This window comes from Micropterus salmoides, unplaced genomic scaffold (assembly GCF_014851395.1).
Source record: "Micropterus salmoides isolate LMB-PRFRI ecotype aquatic unplaced genomic scaffold, ASM1485139v1 Ms_hic_scaffold_10, whole genome shotgun sequence".
Classification (NCBI taxonomy): Eukaryota; Metazoa; Chordata; class Actinopteri; order Centrarchiformes; family Centrarchidae; genus Micropterus; species Micropterus salmoides.
In genome coordinates, this window is record NW_024040041.1 from 33,023,145 (window position 1) to 33,045,820 (window position 22,676).

General features: G+C 41.1%; 1 protein-coding gene across 1 annotated transcript; it reads right to left on the reverse strand.

The window, feature by feature from the left end:
• Positions 1-2,324: 2,324 nt before the first annotated feature.
• Positions 2,325-19,357, reverse strand: lat (linker for activation of T cells). Its single transcript, XM_038708496.1, has 12 exons — positions 19,061-19,357; positions 12,669-12,778; positions 12,401-12,434; positions 12,273-12,301; positions 11,634-11,676; positions 10,660-10,721; positions 10,463-10,495; positions 7,665-7,710; positions 7,505-7,569; positions 7,349-7,384; positions 6,665-6,706; positions 2,325-4,196 (listed from the first exon to the last, which is right to left on the reverse strand). Exons 2-12 carry the CDS (start codon positions 12,769-12,771, stop codon positions 4,075-4,077), a joined length of 615 nt encoding a protein of 204 aa, XP_038564424.1. The 5' UTR covers positions 12,772-12,778; positions 19,061-19,357; the 3' UTR covers positions 2,325-4,074.
• Positions 19,358-22,676: the final 3,319 nt, after the last annotated feature.

The following is a 22,676-nucleotide window of genomic DNA, read 5'->3' on the forward strand; positions in this document are numbered from 1 at the left end:
GGTTTAAGTAACATCCACATGAACGGCAGGACCCTTGCCCACAGCATCACACTGCCTCCGCCTTCTTCCCATAGTGCATCCTGGTGCCATGTGTTCCCCAGGTAAGCGACACTCACCTGGCCATCAGTTCTGATGCTCACGAGCCCATTGTAGGGACTTTCAGCAGTAAACGGGGGTCAACATGTGGCCCCTGACTAGTCTGCAGTAGCTCGTCTGTTGGATCAGACCACACGGGCCTTCCTTGGACCACTTCTGATAGGTACTGGTCTCTGCAGACCGGTATGGAGATGTTTTGACCCAGTCGTCTAGCCATCACAGTTTGGTCCTTGTCAACGCCTCACGCTGCCCATTTTTCCTGCTTCTAACACATCAACTACGAAGACACAATGTTCACCTGCTGCCTGATAGATCCCACCCACTGAAAGGTAACCAGGTAATCCGAGTTATTCACTTCACCTGTGAGTGGTCATAATGTTATGGCTGATCGGTGTATCTACAACATTACAGTCAGACTGGTGGCGGTCTCGGTCAAAGTGAAAAGAGGTGTGCTAGTCCTGTCAAGTTTAAAACTTTGAAACGCATTAACTAATGTGACAAAATTATGAAGCTTTTCACGATTTTAAAGATATTTTTCACCCTCTTTATGCTAACGTAAGCTGCTGATTATTATTAACACATTTAGGAAGATAAGATCACCACAGCAGATTCATTAGATTTGTATAGAGTTCAACTTCCTAAGACCTAATTAATACACGACAGCAGCGTAGTTTGACTCTTTTAGATCTAGAAAGAAAAGATGTGGTTAAAAGAAAAACACTGCGAGGAAGAAAATTTAAAGTTTTGTTAACGTTTAATTGAATAGTAGTTACTTAAAAATAACAATTTCTAGTTCACACAAGTGGATAACAGATGCAGAGACAACAGTAAAACATGGTAACAACACATAAATACACTGTAAAAAAACAAACTATATGAATTAAGACATTCTCAGGAGTTGTCAGTAAAATCAAAGTAAAGCTCAAACCGTCTACACCTCATTATGAAGGGATACTGTGGAGGAAAGAAAGGGTTAACGAACAGAAATTAAAACAGCTTCCACAAAAAAAAAATTACACATTGTACTTTTAAAAAACTACAGAAGTTTAACTCTTGTGAGAGTTAAGTGGAGAGACACTGAGTTCCGCCTGACGGGAGAAATGATTCTGCCCTTTGGGGATTATCTCTGCTGACCTGCAATAAACTGTCAGTTATTATTATTATTAATCAGGACTTTAAATTTAGTGTTCCCAACCTTCATGGCCTCCTCCACACGAAGCCACGTCTACAGGTCTAACAGGTAGAAGTGATTTCTTTCTAAACTAATCATTTTTTACTAGACACAAAAACAAGGATTAGGGCAAAGTTTCAAAAACAAGCCTAAATTTGTGCATTCAAATTATTTTTGCTCTAGGAAGGTTGACGTCACTTCTTTTCCTCCACATGGGACCTTATTTTGGACTAAATATGGCAGTCAATGAATTGTGCCCTGAATTACACATATGATGTTTGTCAGTTTAACGGTTTTGCCATCTGAAACGGGCGATCTGGCGGCATCTGCTGGGAAACCTGGGTACTGTATCATCTAAATACACACACAATTAGCACAGAAACCATCAGTGGTGCTTCCCCACCTGTGGGTGTTGTGCATTTTGGGTGTGGATTTTAAAAACTTCTTCCCTTTAGGTTAGCTGGTAGCTTGGAATCTCTTTGACGCTTCAGTGGATGTAGCTTCAGAGTAACGTTAGCTTCAGTGACATCGGTAACGTTAGCTTCAGAGACGTCAGTAACGTTAGCTTCAGAGTAACGTTAGCTTCAGGGGGGACGTCGGTAACGTTAGCTTCAGGGACGTCAGCTTCAGAGTAACATTAGCTTCAGAGTAATTTTAGCTTCAGTGACGTCAGTAACGTTAGCTTCAGAGTAACGTTAGCTTCAGAGTAATTTTAGCTTCAGTGACATCAGTAACGTTAGCTTCAGAGTTAATGTTAGCTTCAGTGACGTCGGTAACGTTGGCTTCAGAGTAACGTTAGCTTCAGAGTAATTTTAGCTTCAGTGAAGTCAGTAACGTTAGCTTCAGAGTTAATGTTAGCTTCAGTGACATCAGTAACGTTAGCTTCAGAGTTAATGTTAGCTTCAGTGACATCAGTAACGTTAGCTTCAGAGTTAATGTTAGCTTCAGTGACATCAGTAACGTTAGCTTCAGAGTTAATGTTAGCTTCAGTGACGTCGGTAACATTGGCTTCAGAGTAACGTTAGCTTCAGTGAAGTCAGTAACGTTAGCTTCAGAGTTAATGTTAGCTTCAGTGACATCAGTAACGTTAGCTTCAGAAATAGATAAGAAGTCACATTCGCAACATTTGGGTTTGTGCAAATTACGTATTTTCAGTCTTACAGTTCAGTCTTCAGTTTTACAACAAACTGCGACTTTCTTGACTTAAATTACAATTTAAACTGACAAACGTGTGTGATTCAGGACACAATTCAAATGGGATCAAATCTTTTGTTGTCTCTCGCCGTTGACTACCGTACATATTTTTCCAAAATAAAGTCCCATGGCGGTCCACCGGAAGGGGAGGGACTTTGGTTCTCTATATCTCAACAACTATTGGATGGATCGTCATGAAATTTGGTTAAAACTTTGTGAAACTTTTCATTAAGCTTCAGGTTAAAAAAATTTTAGTTCATCTGGTCACATTAGGACTCATTTAGTACTGCTGGGTCCAAGTATGGCTGCAGACCGTAACAGAAATATGCACACTTCTCGGTGTCAAGGTTCAGAGCCTGATTTCCACTCCTGCAGTTAGCCGCAGATTGATGTAGACTATAAGATGTGAAAAATGCCCATCACAACCCACAAAATCGAAAGTGATGTCTTTTAAATGTCTTGTTTTGTCCGACCAACCATCCAGAACCCAAAGATATTTGGTTTGCTGTGACAGAAAACTGGTGAAAGAACCTTAAATCTTTAAAAACGCCCCAGGAGGAGTTGTTGGTTCCAGTTAAGTGACCTTGAATACTTTTTTCTTGACATCTATCAAGGCAAAACTCCACTCTTATTTCAGTCTAAGGATATTCTGCATTTATCTGGATATATTTTGGGGCTTTTTGGACGGTCAGTCGGACAAAACGAGACATTAGTAGATGTCACTTTGGACATTTTTTAGTTCAACATTCAAAGTGATCGTTGCAGTCGTTGCGTAATGATGACAAAGAAAAAGCTTTAGCTTTTTACTCTACATAAACACACAAGTGGAGCAAACGGCTGATTAAAGGAAAAGATTAGACTTTTTTTATTATATTTTTCTTTTTGTCGATTAAACCCCATAAAAGGACTCAACAGGTCAGTCCGTCCCTCAATACGGTCTTAACTTCGTGTCCAAGCCCATTGGTTCCTCCTGAGGATGTAAATCTTTACAAAACACCTCACAAATATATATGTTTCATGTTTAAAAAGACTCAGTAATCATCTAAAACAACTGCTCACTAGGTTGAGCCATCCATCTATGGTTAAACCAGGAAGTGGAAATCAGGCACGTGAGCACTCACTCGAGTGAGATTTATAAAACTTATAAAACATTTTTAAAATGTGATCAGCAGTGCATGTTTCTGCCTTTGGTTGGTCTGCTTCAAAGAGTCTGATAAAACTGAAACCTTTTTTTACCCCACAGATCACAAAACTACAGAGCCACTGAAGTCCCATAACATGAAAATTCTTATCTTGTAGGAACAAGTTATCATCTTGTGCGCACAAGATAGAATAACTTGTTCTATCTTCTGTGCACAAGAAATTAGCTTGTTGCCACAAGATAAAACAATATAATCTCATGGAACTTAAGGGGCTCCGTACAATACAGTCAACCTCAGCTGAAGCTCCAGGAACTGAAAAAAAAAAAGTTTCTGTTCTCCATATAGAGCCGTTCTTCATCCTCAGCTTCACGTTCAGCAGTTTTTAAATAAACTCCGTCATGAGTTAAAAGATAGAGAGGGGAAAATGTAGACCGCAGTTAAAAAAGCTCACTGTGGTCAGGCAAGTCCGACTCAGTCAGACTGTTTCCCTTCTGGCACGTTGACGTAGTTCCCCTCATCATCATCGTCGTCGTCGTCGTCGTCATCGTCATCGTTGTTGCTGTCGCTTTGAGCCGACAAATCAGGTGTTGATCCTGAAAATTAAACATCAGAGTGAGTCCAAAATATAAAGAGTTCATCTCTGTTCATTCTGATAATCAGAAGATTAGATTTAAAAGGACCAGTCTGTAGGATTTAGCGCCATCTAGTGGTGAGGTTGCAGCACCCCTCGCCTCACCCTACATGGCGCTTTAACCTAGTGGACTCTGTGGAAAAGGGTCATGTGCTCAACCCCCATTGGCTCACACAGAAGTAGGCAGGGTCTGCAGTTGGAGGCTTCTCTCTCTAGACCACAGACTCCATATAAAGATGGCCGCTATGCCAAAACATCCCAGAAAGAGGAATCTTGCACTGGTGATGTCATTTAGAGCCAGAGTCAGGGGTGGAGCCGCGGTGTCGAGGTCCCGACCAACCCCATTTACAAGTGAGAAAAGAACGACCTAACATTCAGTCTACGGTCCAGATCAGGGGTTTTCAAAGTCTGAGACTGTGGTCCTCCCCTCAGACGAAGCGTGGGAAAATACGCCCCTAACCCCCGCCTAGTTTACTTGTTTATGACGCCTACCCACTGTGGTAACCAATAGCGGCCCACGGGCCAAAGGAATCAGAAGAGCTATAAGTGTTATTAAAACCACGACATGAGAGGTACAAACCAGGGCAACAGGCGGACCCGGCGCTATGGGCGGGCCTTAGGGGGCCGGGCCCGCCTACAGAGCTCCATTTAATAAATTATTTTAAAAATAATAATAATTTACGTGTAGTATTTATATATTTATTTTCGTGTATTTAAGTGTAATGTTTGAAGTCATAATCTTATCAAAAGGTATTTGATGACACCCGGGGGTTTGACTGATTGTTTACAAAAAAGGGGTTTCCCTCTCTTAACAGCAGCATCTCGTTATTATAGCTACATGTGCTCGGTTTTGCCTAAGCTACCTAGCTAGGTTAAATTAACTGTGAAAGTGGAAAATATGGATATACGAAAAGTGTTCGTCAGCTTCTGGAGGGAAGACACGAACACCTTTGGCGCCTGAAACACCTGCTACAACGACAGACGATAGTGATGGTGGAGGCGTCTTGGCTAGCAGCACCAGTCATGATCCAAGCCATGTTTTTTCTGGCGCTAGCCAGTCTGGTGAGCATGTGACGGTGGGACCAAGCAGGCCAGTGGAATTATTCACAGACTCAGTGTGTGACCTTGGCACTGATGAACCCCAGCAGGAGATTTTGGACAAATACCCTGTGAAACTGTATGGACTGCGTTCTTTTAGCTGCTGTTGGTACAAAAATGGGGATTGGCTTGAATACTCGTTGAAAGCAGATGCAGCCTTTTGTTTCCCATGTCGCAAATTCAGTTCCTCAGACACAAAATTCACCATGAAAGGATTCACTGATTGGAAACATGCAACTAGTAAGGGATTGAACAAGCATGCATCCTCTAAAGAACACTTGAGGTGTGAATCTATGTGGAAAGAATCCAAAAGACGCAGACAGACAGCTGGCACGTAATAGATATTATATATCGGCTATTATTGACATGATTGAGTTTTTAGCTGTAAACCAAATGGCATTCAGAGGAGACGATGACAGTTTTGCCAATACGACAGACGAAAATGCAAACACTGGAGTTTTTCTCTCATTATTTGAGTATACTTTGAGAAAAGATCATCATCTGGCTGAAATAACCAAAATCAACCCTCGAAATGCAACATACACAAGCCATGATGTGCAGAACGAGGTCATCGAAATGATGAGCTCTATACTGACATCTCAGAGAGATCGTGGACGGAACCCGCGACCTTACAGGTCAAGAAAACATTTCAATAGTTGTGCGTTACGCTGATGAAAATTACACAGCATGTGAACGCTTATTAGTCATGGCTACAGCCGAAAAGGGGGATGCGGATACTCTAACTACAACAATAACAGTTACGCAGCTGAGCTTCAAGTTCATAGCTAACCTGATCCGGAGAGTTTGAGCCCTGTTAGAGCCCCCAAACCGCATGCTACAAGCCGAGAACATGGACTTGTATACTGCTGTAACACTCGTTAACGGTGCGTCGGAAAGCATCGGACAACTTCGCAATGACACAGAATTTTGTGCGTTATGGAACACATCTGTACCGGCGGCCAATGACGACACGACAACAACAACTGGACCAAGTAAGAGAAAGCGTGTCTTGAACCAGAATCTACGGGATTTTGTAGTGGAGGAAAGTGTTGGACAAAACAAATGAAAAATCTGAACTGGAGAGGTTGTTTTATAGTGTTGTGGATGCAGTGCATGGAGAGCTACGTGCGCGTTATTATAGGACGTTGGCTTATTGCATGCTGTGTTCAGGAAACAATGCAGACCAAGGCTATAACTGCAACGTGACATATCTTCAGTAGCCAAAATATGATTGGGCAATAGGCTAATTGTTTCTGCCGCCGGCTCTGGCAACAGGTGACCTCAAAAAACCAGGGCTTCCTGTGTGAAAGATCACATGATCTGAAAACTCACTTTGATAGTGCTGCAGATCCACGTTCAGATAATCTCTGTCCTCTGAGGAGACAAGAAGAAAACAGTTACTGCTTTTACAGAGAAGAACATAAAAGAAAAGGTACGTATTTTGAGAGGAAAATGGACCAAACGTGGTGACGTTATCGTCTGTCACTGCTGTCAAACTAGATGATGATGATAATAAGGACTAAACAACAAAAACACGTTAGAAAACCTGGGACCAGAGGTGGGTAGAGGGGGCAAAAACTGTACTCAAGTAAAAGTTCTGTTACTTTGCCAAAACAACACTCAAGTAGAAGTAAAAGTGGTCATCAATATAACTGCTTGAGTAAAGCTGATGATACATGGAGCAACTTTTAGAGCAATGGTGCTGGGCAATGTTGCCGTCAATGGTAATGAGTCACCCGCCCCGCACCGCCGCCAGCCATTAAAAACATAGTCGGACTTGCCACCAGCAAGATTGCCCAGCAGCATTGCTCAAAAAAGTGAGTGGTGAGAAACTAAAAAATAAATAAACACTTGGACTTTTATTTGATGCAGATGTGACTGGACGGTCTTCCTCAGGTAATGAAGTGAACATATCCAGATTAACCTGTCACATATTCACCAAGACAATATTCCCAGTTTGTAGACTACATTAATAATATAAGTACTAATAAGTAAATGCAACTTATTACTACGCACCTCTTTCTGGGACGTTCTCATAATCGTGTCGAACATCTGTGGATGAAAACAAACAGCTGTGAGATTATGTTGCAGCATCAGCTCCATCACTTAAACAGGTAATGAAAAAAACAGAAACTGGAGCCTGGTTTTGTTTTTCTCTTTTCCAAACTGTACCTGAACTAGGTGTCGAGGCTCTGCTCTGATTGGTCAGTGGAGGGTCACCCCCGGGCAACACGGTTCTGTAAAGAGCAGAGAAGAAGAGACGATCAGATCAGACTGTGATTTACTGCTGCGGCATTAAAGAAGTGTCAAAACACCGTGTGAGGAGACTTACACATAAGGGGGGTCGTCCGCATCGTCCGCGTTAACGTAGTCCGGTCCTGCAGAGAACAGCACGTCAGCTCATCCACCATAATCCATCACTCTGACATCACATTGACCTCACGCAGATAGTCTCAAGTCGAGTCCAACAAGTCTCTACAGGAGCCCAACAAGTCCCAAAATAAATCTAACAAGTCGCATGTCTTGGCAACCAAGTCTCAAGAAAAGTCCAACAAGTCCCAAGTCAGATCTAACAAGTCCCATGTCTTGGCCACCAAATCGCAAGAACAGTTCAACAAGTCTCAAAAGGAGTCTAACAAGTGCCAAATGAAGAGCACAAAATGCAATGTCAAGACCCAAGTCAAGACCAACAAGTCCCATGTCGAGGCCAGCAAGTCTCAAGTCAAATCCAACAAGTCTCATGTCTTGGCAATCAAGTCTCACGTCGAGTCTAACAAGTCACATAATTGAATTCAACAAGTCTGAAGTCTGTGCAATCAAGTCTCAAAAACAGTCCAACAAGTCTCAACCGGAGTCAAACAGGTGCCAAGTGGAAGCTAACAAATCTCAAGTGGAAGCAAACATGTCCCAAGTGAAGTCTAACAAGTCTCACATCTTGGCAACCAAGTCACATAGTCGAGTCAAACAAGTCACATAGTCGAATCCAACAAGTCTGAAGTCTGTGCAACCAAGTCTCAAAAACAGTCCAACAAGTCTCAACCGGAGTCAAACAGTTGCCAAGTGGAAGCTAACAAATCTCAAGTGGAAGCAAACATGTCCCAAGTGAAGTCTAACAAGTCTCACATCTTAGCAACCAAGTCACATAGTCGAGTCCAACAAGTCACATAGTCGAGTCCAACAAGTCACATAGTCGAATTCAACAAGTCTGAAGTCTGTGCAACCAAGTCTCAAAAACAGTCCAACAAGTCTCAACCGGAGTCAAACAGGTGCCAAGTGGAAGCTAACAAATCTCAAGTGGAAGCAAACATGTCCCAAGTGAAGTCTAACAAGTCTCACATCTTGGCAACCAAGTCACATAGTCGAGTCCAACAAGTCACATAGTCGAATCCAACAAGTCTGAAGTCTGTGCAACCAAGTCTCAAAAACAGTCCAACAAGTCTCAACCGGAGTCAAACAGTTGCCAAGTGGAAGCTAACAAATCTCAAGTGGAAGCAAACATGTCCCAAGTGAAGTCTAACAAGTCTCACATCTTAGCAACCAAGTCACATAGTCGAGTCCAACAAGTCACATAGTCGAATCCAACAAGTCTGAAGTCTGTGCAACCAAGTCTCAAAAACAGTCCAACAAGTCTCAACCGGAGTCAAACAGGTGCCAAGTGGAAGCTAACAAATCTCAAGTGGAAGCAAACATGTCCCAAGTGAAGTCTAACAAGTCTCACATCTTGGCAACCAAGTCACATAGTCGAGTCCAACAAGTCACATAGTTGAATCCAACAAGTCTGAAGTCTGTGCAACCAAGTCTCAAAAACAGTCCAACAAGTCTCAACCGGAGTCAAACAGTTGCCAAGTGGAAGCTAACAAATCTCAAGTGGAAGCAAACATGTCCCAAGTGAAGTCTAACAAGTCTCACATCTTAGCAACCAAGTCACATAGTCGAGTCCAACAAGTCACATAGTCGAATCCAACAAGTCTGAAGTCTGTGCAACCAAGTCTCAAAAACAGTCCAACAAGTCTCAACCGGAGTCAAACAGGTGCCAAGTGGAAGCTAACAAATCTCAAGTGGAAGCAAACATGTCCCAAGTGAAGTCTAACAAGTCTCACATCTTAGCAACCAAGTCACATAGTCGAGTCCAACAAGTCACAAAGTCGAATCCAACAAGTCTGAAGTCTGTGCAACCAAGTCTCAAAAACAGTCCAAAAAGTCTCAACCGGAGTTTAACAAGTCCCAACAAAGCCGAAATCAAATCTAACAAGTCTCACATCTTGGCCACCAAGTTTCACATCAAGTCCAACAAGTCACAAAGTCGAATCCAACAAGTCTCAACAGTAGTCTAACAGGTGCCAAGTGGAAGCTAACAAGTCTCACATCTTGACCACCAAGTTTCACATCGAGTCCAACAAGTCACAAAGTCGAATCCAACAAGTCGCAGCAGTAGTCTTAACAGGTGCCAAGTGGAAGCTAACAAGTCTCACATCTTGACCACCAAGTTTCACATCGAGTCCAACAAGTCACAAAGTCGAATCCAACAAGTAGCAGCAGTAGTCTTAACAGGTGCCAAGTGGAAGCTAACAAGTCTCACATCTTGACCACCAAGTTTCACATCGAGTCCAACAAGTCACAAAGTCGAATCCAACAAGTCGCAGCAGTAGTCTTAACAGGTGCCAAGTGGAAGCTAACAAGTCTCACATCTTGACCACCAAGTTTGATGTTTCACATCAAGTCCAACAAGTCACATAGTCGAATCCAACAAGTCTCAACAGTAGTCTAACAGGTGCCAAGTGGAAGCTAACAAGTCTCACATCTTGACCACCAAGTTTCACATCGAGTCCAACAAGTCACAAAGTCGAATCCAACAAGTCAAAAGTCTGTGCAACCAAGTCTCAAAAACAGTCCAAAAAGTCTCAGGAGTCTAACAAGTCCCAAGTGGAGGCCAACATGTGGCATGTCTAGACCAACAACACCCAAGTCCAGACCAACTAGTCCCATGAAAAGTTAAATAGTAAATGGTCTGTACTTGTACAGCACGTTTCCAGTCTTCACTTCTGATGGAGAGGCCATCACAAACAGAATATGCCCCCCCGAGTCACAGCCACAGTTAAAGCAAATGTGATGGAAAAAACTTGATCTCACCATCTGATGGATCCACATAACTTGCATTACTCTCTGTAGGAGAGAAAAAGATATATTGTGAAGAGTCCAGATGCATCAACATGAGCAAACTGTAACGCCAGAGATTGACCGCAGAAAAGATAAAATGATCCTGACTAACTTTGCATGTAAATCAGGACTTAGCAAATGTGAACGACAGAATAAAAGAAGACTCTCACCAGTTTCTGTCGGGGTGACGGATCGGTGTCCACGTTGAATTCCAGGATTAGTTGATTGTGAGCTGAGTGTGAAGAGAATCCACATCAGTCAGTAAACCACCTCAGGGGCAAAGCTTCACAAGTCATCGTGTACTAATAAGAACTCTGAACTGGGCCTGCATTATATGTACTTTTACTTTGATATTCTAAGTACATTTTTAAATACTACTTTAGTGTTTTTCCTCGAGCAGGACTTTTACTTATTTTGACATTGTGATATTAAGTCAGTGGTTCTCAGACCTTTTCCGAAACGCCCCCCTTTAGAAGCCGGAAAAAGTTCAAGCCCGACTCCAGCAAAATTAGATTTCAAATTTATTAATCATTTACAACCTGGGCGACTTGGACTTTAATGTCCTCAGAGAGGCAATTTGAGGTGCAGCACCAAACAATCTTAAACTCAACACAAGAACACATCAATGAACATAAGCAACAATAATCTAAGATCGTCTGGCCATCATGATAAAATGGGAATAAACAAATAAATATGTCTTTCTAGTCCAACAGGCATACAAACAGGAACAGGAATAAGATTTCATAACTAACGGACTCTCCTGGTCTGCCGTCTCTTATTTAACTGAGTTACTGCCATGGGTATAATTAAGTTTGATATTTGAACATCCATACCAACAAAAACTCTCAATAAAAGATTTGTGACACAAAGTAAGAATTTTGTTATCAACATTAAAAAAGTTCAGTTTTCCATTCAAATAAAAACAAAAGATTCAGGTTAGCCTTGCTAGCATCTGAGCCCTTTTTTATTTGTTTATGCCTCCACATGAATCACTCTCATGTAACTCTGGAGAACAGTCGGCTCCACCACAAGAGCATCACACCCTTTATTTTATTCATTTCCCTTCAGGTCCAGCACAGCTATGTTTTTATACTCGTTTAAGGCATTATTCAGCTTTGGCGCTTTATTATAAAATGTAACTCACAAAGGTGACAGCAGGCCGGGGTTCAGATCATTGGACGGCTGGGCTGTAATTCAACAGAGAGAAAGTCAACTTCATCATCATCATCATGAAATATAAGACACTGACATGGTCTGTTATCCTCGTGTGACCCAGATATTGATCGGTTTTGCCATCAAATAAATTAAACTAGTTGCTTTGCTTTATTTATATTATTTTATATAAGCAAAGAGCATTTTTTTATTGTCTAGAAATGGCATTATTCTGTTGGCATATATACATTTATAAGTGATCAAGTACTGTTCATCAAGCAGTTTCCACTCATGATGTAGTGGTGACTTTTCAAACTTCTATTTTTGCATTGAAAATGCAGCAAATGACTCTCACATGCTTTAATTTGTGTTTGTTTATATATCGGAGAACATGTAAGTTGTTAGTGTTAATGAATTAAACAAACACGTTATGAGACAAACCTAACCTGAACCCATCTCAAAATATAGGACTTGATTTTGATTCCAGTTATTGCATAAGAAATAAATTGTTTTTTTTATTGTTTGTTAAAATGAGTGTTTTGGCAGCCAGTTCAGCGGTTTTAGACTTTTTCAGACAAAAAGGTAGGAATTAGAACAAAATAGGGAAATATTTCAGGAGTTTCAGACTTACATGGATGGATGACTCTGAATCTAGTGGACCTGAATAAAGGAAAAGAAACACAGCTGCTCAGATTTTACTCACAACACACATAAAACTAAAGTTTAAACTTCTGTTGACCAGCAGGAGAAAAGACTTACGGCATGTAGTCATCTGAAGCTTGCCTGATGGAGGCTGGCGGGAAGAAACAAACAATAAAATACAATTTTAGTTTAATTTAATTCAAATAAATATAAGAACATCATCTTGCAGCAGCTAACACTGGAAACCACAGCGTCAGCGTTGACCATCAGAAGTGTGAAAACATTAATGTGATGGTTTAAAATGCCACATCAAAGCCACAGGATGTAATTTCTAAGCAGCTGTTAACCACGTGCTGGTGCAGCGTGAAGCGAGCCGTCATCCCACCTAACGGGCCTTTGTTCCTGCAGTGCAGACAGACGACGGCCAGGAGGACCATGGAGGCGAGGACGGCGCCCGCCAAAAACCAGAGGAACCAGGATGCGTCCATGTTTCACCTGAGGGGGACAGAAGAGGACAAGATGGTCTCCGTCAGTCTCTAAATAAAATGGCAGCGTTGGAAGAAGTAATTAAATAAAAGTACTAAAACTAAAAGTGTAGAAATACTTTGTAAAAGTCCTGCACTGAAAATGTTAGTAGTACCTGCAAAAACACACAAAGCCATGCATTCATGCGTTTTACTTTGTTTTCTCGTGATAACGAGTTCATTTGTGGATGACACCAGTTATTTATGTCATTATCTCAAAATAACAAGTGTTGTTTTCCTGAGATAAAAGGACAATTTTCAGAGGAATATCTCCGGCCTATCACATTTAATTCATTATTATTATAAATAACTTGAGAAAACAAATTAAATTAACTAGTTATCACGGGAAAATGGAAGAAATAAAATGTATGAATGTATGGCATCTTAGGGCTCCCGTAATTCTCGTGTGCAACAAGATCATTTTTTTCAGGACTTCTTGTTAGTTTTGTTAACTTATGGAAGTAATACGGCTTAATAGGGCTCCAACTGCAAGATGCAATCAAACTCCCTCTCGCCTGTCGTCCCTCGGGACCAATCACTGCAACTTTTCTACAAATGAGACCCATCATCGCCGTTAAGAAAAATCTTACAAATCTAACTTTGCAGTATTCACTTATTCCCACGATTTAATCGAGAAAAAAAGGCGCTTTTGTTTTTTGGGAAAAGCTAAAATAATAAAAAATCTCAGGCATTTTAGGTTTCAACAATCACAAAAAAGGTCTGCGAAATCCTGGAGGGACTGATTATTATATATTCTAGGTTTGGCAGGTAAAAATGTACTCGCCAGTCCAGGCAGTGTTTAACAGGTTTCATCGTCAGTTTTACGTTTCAGGGTTGTGGCTATGGATTCACATGAGAAAACGATGATTTGTGAAAGATATGATTGGAAACATCCTGCACATGTGCAGCTCTCACCAGAGGCTCACGTTAGCGATATATGTAGTTTACTTATTTTGTCATATATCAGATTTATGGTTGCTTCTGGGCCAATTGAATCGTCCAGATCTATAACAAAGCATCATGTTTAAATAAGCGGTTTGTCTGTAGAATCAAAGAAACTAAATAAATGTGGTGGAGTAACAGTACGTCTACAGACTCCGTAAACGTCTTGAAAAGAAGAAGAAGAAAAACAACAAACAAACAAAGGGAAATGATAAACAATAAGTCTGCTGTTTTTTTCCCCCCTTCACGTTTGTCCGTCTCTCAATACTTCCCCACTTCCTGTCTGTGCCTCTCAGCTCCAATTGGTTCCTACTTAAGACGTAAATCTTAAAAAACCCTCACATATATATAGTTTAATACTATTTATTGAGGGCTGTCGTTGCTGTTAATTAAAGATTTCAGATCGATTGAACAGATGATAAAATACGACGCGTTCACACTTTGTGTTGTAAAGTGGAGGGGACATCAGGGTTCAGACAAAAAAACTTTTTAAACGGTCTTCACTGGATGTGATTTTAGGAAATACAACAGGGGATCGGTGTGAGGTCAGAGTAGATCGTAGTAAGTAATCCTGCACCACCTCGACCAACTTCTTATTTCTAATACAAACACGGGCAGTTTCAAAGAAGCTTTTGGCCGTTAGCCTCAAAGTCACACAGAGGGAGTTCCTAAACATCATTTCCAAATTCAGTGTTGTAGACGCTAGAAATATTTTCTCATGTCTTTGTTTTTGTGGAAGTAACCTCTTTAAAACAGGACTGTCGCACCTTTACTCACCTCAATGATGCTCCCAGTCTGTGGAACGCTCTCCCTGACCACATGAGGACACTGTGGGTGCTTTTAAACCCACCTTTTCAGGAGAGCTTCTGATTGAACTCTTGCCTTTTTCTTTTGCCTTATTGTTTCGAGTCATCAGATGACAAGTTTGAAATTAGTTTTAATGATAATAATACATTTATTTATCATGTAAATACATCTAAAAAGTTTCGTTATTTATAAAAGACAGTAATTGAAGTGTCTAACATGATCCCATTTAAGGGTCAACCATAGACCTTTGCATAGGCCTTTGGACCGGGGTCATCTGTACCCTTTCACCGCCCCTGACGGCGGGCCTGCTCGAAGCCCGTTGATGAACGTTGCAAGGAAACATGTCGTTCAATCCGAAAATGTTGCAAACCGTTTTGAGATTGAACTCGCCGCCAAGGTCAAACGAGAAAACGTCAAATCACCACTTTCTACAATCAGCACAGAGGTAACAACACGCCAAACGCACCGCCCTAAAATATGACAACATGGAAACAACTTCAGGAATAAATAAAGTAATAAATCAACCTTTTCTTTAGATCTTTAACCGCCTCTTGTTTTGATGCAGCCAACGTTTCTAACGTTAGAGAAACAAAACCGTCAGAGAAAGCCTGAACAGGAAGAAACTGTGTCAAGAGTGTTAAAGTTACTGATCGGTGCAGGTTTTTGAATGATCAGTAGCTTGTTTCTGTTACCGTTTTTGGACACATTTCTTTCTTCTATATTTAAATGGCACTGCGTGTTTTTCTTATTGTGCAAATAAATGTTCCACAAAACATTTTCCCTTCTTAGTAAACATTTCTTGGTGCAACGCTTTAAACTAATTATGCTTTTTTTTTTTTTTTAAAAAGCGTCCAACACCTATGTTGTTAGTTGACAGTGAAGTGGAAGTCTGTGCAGCTCTGACGTGGCACGAGGGTGAAAACGAAGCAGGAAGTGCCTCCGTTAACTCCCATAAGCACATGTGCATGTTCTGGTTAAATAAAGATTTTATTTTTAAACCTGAATATATTTTTACTGCTAAATCTTTGCATCTGTGGAGGATAATTCATTATTTAATATTTCAAGACTCCAAGTATATTTTGATTTATAATCATGTGAACAGTAAATATGTCAAAATAAAGACCCCACAAAAATAACTATTCTATTCCATCTTCACTCTTTTATTTAATCAACACTTGAATGTTGGTCATTTTCATTTTAAATCTTTTTTTTTTTTCTCTCTTCCATGCGGTATCTTCATTAATCAAGAAGATTAAATATTGATAATAATATTCAGTTAAAGTAATAGTGTAACATTCCCCAATACTGAGAGACATCTCCCGGAGCAAAGGCTTTGTAACAAACTTATTATTTTTACATATATTTACATGTTGAGACATTTATTCTGATATAAAGTAAGTTTTTTTGTTTTTTTAGAAACACTTGAAATATGTTAAATTGGTTTCCCCAAACAGGCCTATGGATTAGCACGTTAGCATCTGTCAGATTAGTAGAAACATTTTTCACCCGAAACTGAAATTTCCAGGGACAAGCAGCTGTTCACACTTTAAAATATTTTGTGTGATAGATAAAACAAACAAACAAACAAACAAACAGGAAGTCATTGCGGCTGTAATTGCTGCTGGAGGTGTAGCGGGGTGACCCACATACGAGCTCCGGACAGGATTAGATTATCACCTCCCCTTCAGACACAACTGCTGTCCTGATGCGTTCAAGGCAGTTTTACACTAAATACGCTTGATTTCACTTTTTGAGTCTCACTTTTGGATTTGAATTTCACTTAAAGCAGAAGACACGGTTTCCGTCTCATTCTCAACAAAAAGGTGTTGAATTAACCGTGAAAGTCGTAGCCTCGTGTCGCTGCTTACGCATTAATGGTTGATTATTCAGGTGCGTCTAAAACAAATTGGAATAAACGTGGAAATGTTTAGAGAGCCCTTCTCAGGTCGACATTTCTGTTTTTAAATTCTTTATTCTAATATTGTAATTACAGTTTGGGATACTGACGTTTTGATTTCCATGAGCTGTAAGCCGGCTTCAATATCTCACTTTATGTGTAATAAATATATTAAAGATGCACTTTTTGAATAGAATTACAGAACAAAATGAGGTGCATTTATCTCCATTTTACGATGCTGTTGCTTTTTTGTTTTATTGTCGTTTTCTTTTCCGACGGTCTCATTTCTCCTCTTTTACTCTTGTAAAGCCCTTTGTGACTTAAATAAACTTTACTTGTTTACTTTTATAGTTTTGGTGCAGAAAAACGTCTTTCCGTTTCCGATCTCCGGACGTGAGGTCTGCAGTCAGAGGCTCTTAAAAGTGTTGAACCCGTTAACATGCAGGATCACCAAAGTTATTGTCCCGAGGGGAACATGAACGCCCGAACCTCGTTTCATCACAATCCATCCAACAGCTGCTGAGAAGTTTCACAGAAGCCACAGCTTAATTTAATTTGCAAAAACACATAAATCCCATTTAAGTCTTGACCAGATATTAGAACATGTGCACGTCTGCGTTTAGCAAAGCCGAGCAACCAACAGGAGGAAGCCACGTTTTAAAGATGAAAGCGCCCTGCTCTATTTTCTGAAATAACTGGTGTTTTTTTTACTTTCCTGAGGCATCAGAGAAGCAACATGACGATAATCTACCTCCTGATCACAGAGGAGGTGCGTCACACAGGAAGAAAACCCATCTCACACGTGGTACACAGCTATTTTTCTTTCCTCTTTACCAGCATGAACTCTCCACTAAAATCTCCACAGTCCAAAAGACTGGAAACACAGTTCAGAGAAAAACCCTGCACCCCCTCACACGACCTGAACATGGAAACCAGCCACACACCTCCTCCTCCTCCTCCTCCTCCTCCTCCCTTTTATATACATTTATACTCATTTTATCTAAATCAGCTCTGCAGCGTGAAAGGCGGCCATCTTGTGAGCTGTGGCTCCATATTTAATGTGTTTTTTTTTACCCTCTCTCTCCCAAAACACAAACTGAAGGGTTTAAATAGGAGCAAGTGTAAAAAGGTCAAAGACGTGCGAAGGAAGTGCTACAGGAAAAGACAGATAAGAGGTTTAATAGATTTGATCAGTTTTCACTCCACTGAGCTGCACTTTAAACTGAGATGAAATCGTCGTGTTCAGTAAAGTTAAATATAATTTAAGGTGTTTAATTGTGTGTAAAACCAGCTGTAATAAAGTTTAAAATTATCCTTTTAAAGTGGGGAGATACATGACTTTACTTAAGTAAAAGTAAATGTGAGTTCAAGTATCAAAAGTAGAAGTGTTGAGCAGAGAAATGGTGTAAGTAACATTTTAATGTTGTAGCTGGAGGAGGCGACGCTAATTCTAACCACTTTATCCAATGTGGAGTCAGATAAATGTAGACGTGTAAAAAGAGTAGAATAAAATGGACTCAAGTAAAGTACAAGTACCTCAAAGTTATTCTGAAGTATTTAGAATGTGACATTTGATGCAAACACTGAGCTGCAACAGGTTTAGTCAGGAGGACGTTGTCATTATCTGTGTGATAATGGTTTCCTTTCTGGCAACCTCAACGTGACAACAAGACTGCAGGAAGTCACTGCTCCCAGCCGAGAAACAGTCCTGAACAAAACTGATTTTACACTTCAGTCTTCACACGGACGAAATAAACAAGAAACCCGTGTGTGTCTGCGAGCTTTACAGGAGCTGGCAGGAGCATTTTTGCGACCTTTGTATGGAGCCGGGCTAGCGGTTTCCGCCCGTTTCCAGTCTTTATGCTAAGCTAAGCTAACTAGCTTCATATTTACCGTGCACACATGAGGGGAATCAATCTGAACATCTAATACCTGCATTTCTAAAAACTGGCCCCAGCGGCTCCTAATACTCTGCTGCTCTACTAATAGGAGCCGGCAGTGTTTGTATACCCACCCACATTTCTTTCATTAGCGTTGGTGGTGAACAGAGCTGACAGAAGCGAGGTGACAGGAAATGAGGGGAGAGAGAGATGAGGAATGACATGAAACAAAAGATCCCTCAGCCGGACATGAAAGGTTGTAGTTTATGGTCAGCAGCTTCACCCTGAGGCCTCTGCGGTGTCGTCCATACACACCACAAGTAACCTCTGCTGACTGTCGAACACACAGGCAGCCATCAAGTCAGGTTCAAATAAACTAAAGACCCATTACACAAAAGTGGATAGTTTAGTCTGGAGTCCTGGTCAGATCAGAGAGTTGCTCAGAGATACACAAGAATTAAAACTGTTAATTCCCCCCCGGATGGATGTTACAGAGGTCGGCGTATTTTGGCTCAAACTCGAGCGTGCAGAGCCTCTGGGCCGACAAGTAGAAGCTGGTTTGGCTCCTTCACAAGGCCCCAATGGTGAATACCTGCACAGGGCCCCCTGCGGTGTTCAGCTTCAGCATCTCCTCCTTGTGCATGCTGGGAACAAACTGAAGTTCCTCCGTCACACAGAAGTCACAAGTTCACAGCTGAGAATATAAAAAAAATGACAGAAGACTCACCTACACCTGAGGACAAGCGGCGACTGGAGAGAAGGTTGTGCGGTGATGAGGAGGATGGGTGAAGTTTCGGGGCCTTCGGCTGGTCTCGTGTCTCCCAAAGTATCTGGTCCACATGAGGCGACTACTGTAACCAAACATCCGCCATATCTGGAGCTCACTTTCTTCTCTTTCCGTCTACCTCGTCTGTCTTTCCTCCCTGATGATCTGATCTGGTGTCTGCTCTGCACCTTCAGCGACCTACTTGGCTCTTCCCTCCCTCTCTCTCTCTCTCTCTCCTCCGTCATCGCTGCACCCAATCACCTCCTGAGCAGAGACGCTGGGTTTCGTTTCACCTCCCGCCACAGGTCCCCCCCCCCTTAACTTCTGCCATCTTTCCTCAGCGCTTCCTATGAGAAAGGTGACGCTCGACCACCAACTCGGGTCACGTTTGTCTAAAAGAGATGTCAGGGGTGTAAAATCAGGGGGAAAAAAAAAAAAACTAAAAAAGCTAAAGCACAAGATCACAGGTAAAGAGTGGGGGAGAGAGTGACAAACTTCTGCAAAGGCTGACTCACTTAGCAGGTGACTCACTAACCAACCAGCTTGCACTAAAAGTGATTTGGTGCGTGTGGGTTGATCAAACTGCCCTCTTTCAGCCGCAAAATTGCAGCTGGTTTGGTGGAAATTGGTACGAGAGGGCCTGCAGGCTCAAGATGCCAGAAACAAACAGAAACACATCGAGCCAATCAGAAGATGTAACTGTGACACCTCAGAGCGTCGCCGGGTGTTAAAAAGCTGCAGCACTGTGTGAACGCTGCTGCAACCGTCTCAACATCCTCCCACCTACAAACAGGAAACCACAACGAGGGAAGGAAGCCGAGTCCTCCTCTCCTCTTCACTCCTCTCCTGTCCTCGCCTCTCTTTGCTCCTTCTGTCAAGGGGAGAAAAGAGAGACGAGGGGGGAGCAGAGCAGAGAACCCCCCCCCCCCCCCCCCCCCCCCCCCCAGCCAATGAACGAGGGAGGAGAGAGGGGGGGACACCAGTTTGGGTTGTTTTTCTGCCCACATCAGCTTCTTTTTATTTCATTGAACAGGTAAAAATGTGGCTTCTGATCATTTGGGCGTTTTCCCCAGAGACAAGTTAAAACAACGACCTCCCGTCTCAGAGAGTGATAAAAGCTCTGTAAAACACTACATCTGTTAAACCAAAGTGAAGGCTGTTAGATTTAATGTAGTGAAATTAGAAAGACATTATAGTAGATAGTGGATTTGGGCAGCGGAGGGAGGTATACAGATCAACAGTGGTGATACATATATATATATTTAAACTGTTTTTAATCGTGTGTAAAAACAACTGTAATACAGTTTAAAACATATCCTTTAAGGAAATACACAACTTTACTTAAGTAAAAAGTATTAGGAGTTAAAGTTCCAAAACGTTAAAACACAACCATGTAACAATACTCAGATACAAGTCCAAGTCCAAAACCTGCAGTTTAAACTAAGACAAAATTGTGTTCAGTAAAGAACAGTGATATATATAATATTTTTAAACTTTTAGGTGTTTAATCATGTGGAAAAACGGCTGTAATACAGTTTAAAAATGATCCTTTAAGGAAATACACGACTTCACTAAAGTATGAGTAAAATGTTCTGAAAACTTACAACACAACTTAGAAACAAGTAAAAGTCCAAAACCTGCAGTTTAAACTAAGACAACAGTAAAGAACAGTGATGATATATAATATTTTTAAACTTTTAGGTGTTTAATCATGTGTACTTATACTTTAGTAAAGTCGATAAAACGCAACCATGTCACAGACGCAAGTAAAAGTCCAAAACCTGCAGTTTAAACTAAGACAAAATTGTGTTCAGTAAAGAACAGTGACATATATAATATTTTTAAACTTTTAGGTGTTTAATCATGTGGAAAAACGGCTGTAATACAGTTTGAAATGAGTGTTAAAACACAACCATGTCACAGACACAAGAAAAAGTTCTAAAGATTTCCGCTTTATCAGGGTTGTCAAACTGTATTTTTTTTGGGGTTTTACGGCAGAAAAGACTTCCAGGATGAAGACTAACCGGTTGTTTTGGTAAATGTTCGTGTCTGGTTAACCGCCCCCACCTACGTGACAGAGCAGCCGCTGCCGCTTCCCTGAGCTTCTCTATGAGAACCGTCCGGGACCGACTCCCACGCAGTGAATCATTTCATCTTCATTGCTCTTGTTACTGTGGTGGATGGTCTGTGCTGGCGTAGCACCGTGTTAGCTTTTACAACCACTCAAAGTGTTCAACACCCTGACAGCAGAGGCGTAAAAGAATAAAACTCCTTCATACACATTCACAATTTGGGGTTCAGTACATTGCCCAAGGACACCGGTCTACCTCCTGAGCAACAGCAGTACTGGTCCCCCGGTCTGAAGTTCCTCACAGGTTTTCAGGAGCCGTTTTGCTCCGCTTTCCTCGGAGACCTCAGAATTGCGTCTCTCCTCTTTGCAGATGATGTGGTTCTGTTCGCGTCATCAGACCTCGACCGTCAGCACCAAGCCTGAGGCCGTGGTTCTCAGATAACTGGTGGATTGCTCCCTCCTGGTTGGGAGTGAGTTACTGCCCCGAGTGATGGAGTTGTATCATGGGGTGCGTTCATAAGTGAGGGTAAAAATGGCAGATTGGTGCGGCGTCTGCAGCAAAGGGCTCTGATCAGCACTAATGCGAGCGTTAGTACCAGACCTGTTGGATCTCGTCTAGACTGAGAACTCCTCAGGATCCACCAAGAGAAGCGGGAAAACGCTGCCGGGGGGGGCAAAAGTCTGGACCACCATGCCCAGATAAGCAGCAGGAAAATATGATGCTCACATTTCTCCACTTGAGTTTTTTTTTTTTTTGTTTCCAGTAAAGCCGATTTCCTGTTATATCATCCTTATTTATAGACATAAATATATTAATTTCTTGTTAGTTGCTACTGGAGAATTTGAGTTTTTATGTTTATATTATATTATATTATATATTATATAGGGAGTTGTGACTTAAGTCATTTAGGAAATGTATTAATCACCATCTTACTTCAACACTGACAGCTGTTGAATTGCAACTTTTAAATAGTGCTGGGCCATTTGGCCAAAAATGTTATCACGGTATCTTTTGATATTGATAACTGTCAGGATAAATGTCCAATCGTTATTTCTTTCGAGGCTGATTTTTCTCCCTTAGTGAAAGTTGAAGAAACCCCATGGGTAATTGTGGTTTAACACAAACAGCGGATCACTTCACAAATCTGAGGTGAAACATTCAAAACAATTCCAATAAAAGCTTTTTTCAAAAAATGTGATTAGTAAATCCTTTTTCAGTCCTTTTCCTCAACAAAACAAACATCTTAATAGAAAAACTAAGTGATAATTTGTGATTCTAATGAAATGAAGCAAATATTTATTGACGATATATTGAACATTTGTAATATCGTTACTGAGGAAAATTATATTGCAATAATTATCATTACTGTTTTATTGCCCAGCCCTAGTTTTAAACCTATAAAATGTGGAGACTGCTTTGTGAGATTGTAAGCAGAAAGTACATGGATGCGTCTCTTTGTGGGGTTTTTTGTATTGTTTTTATTTTAAACTTTGCTGACATGTCTT

Excerpts from the sequence above, each read along its gene's own strand:
- lat (XM_038708496.1), bottom strand. The coding sequence starts at position 12,771 with ATGGACGCATCCTGGTTCCTCTGGTTTTTGGCGGGCGCCGTCCTCGCC. Across the intron at positions 12,435-12,668 it reads CAGGAACAAAGGCCCGTTAG|CCTCCATCAGGCAAGCTTCA; the intron begins GTGGGATGACGG and ends TCTTCCCGCCAG. Across the intron at positions 10,496-10,659 it reads CGTCACCCCGACAGAAACTG|AGAGTAATGCAAGTTATGTG; the intron begins GTGAGAGTCTTC and ends TCTCTCCTACAG.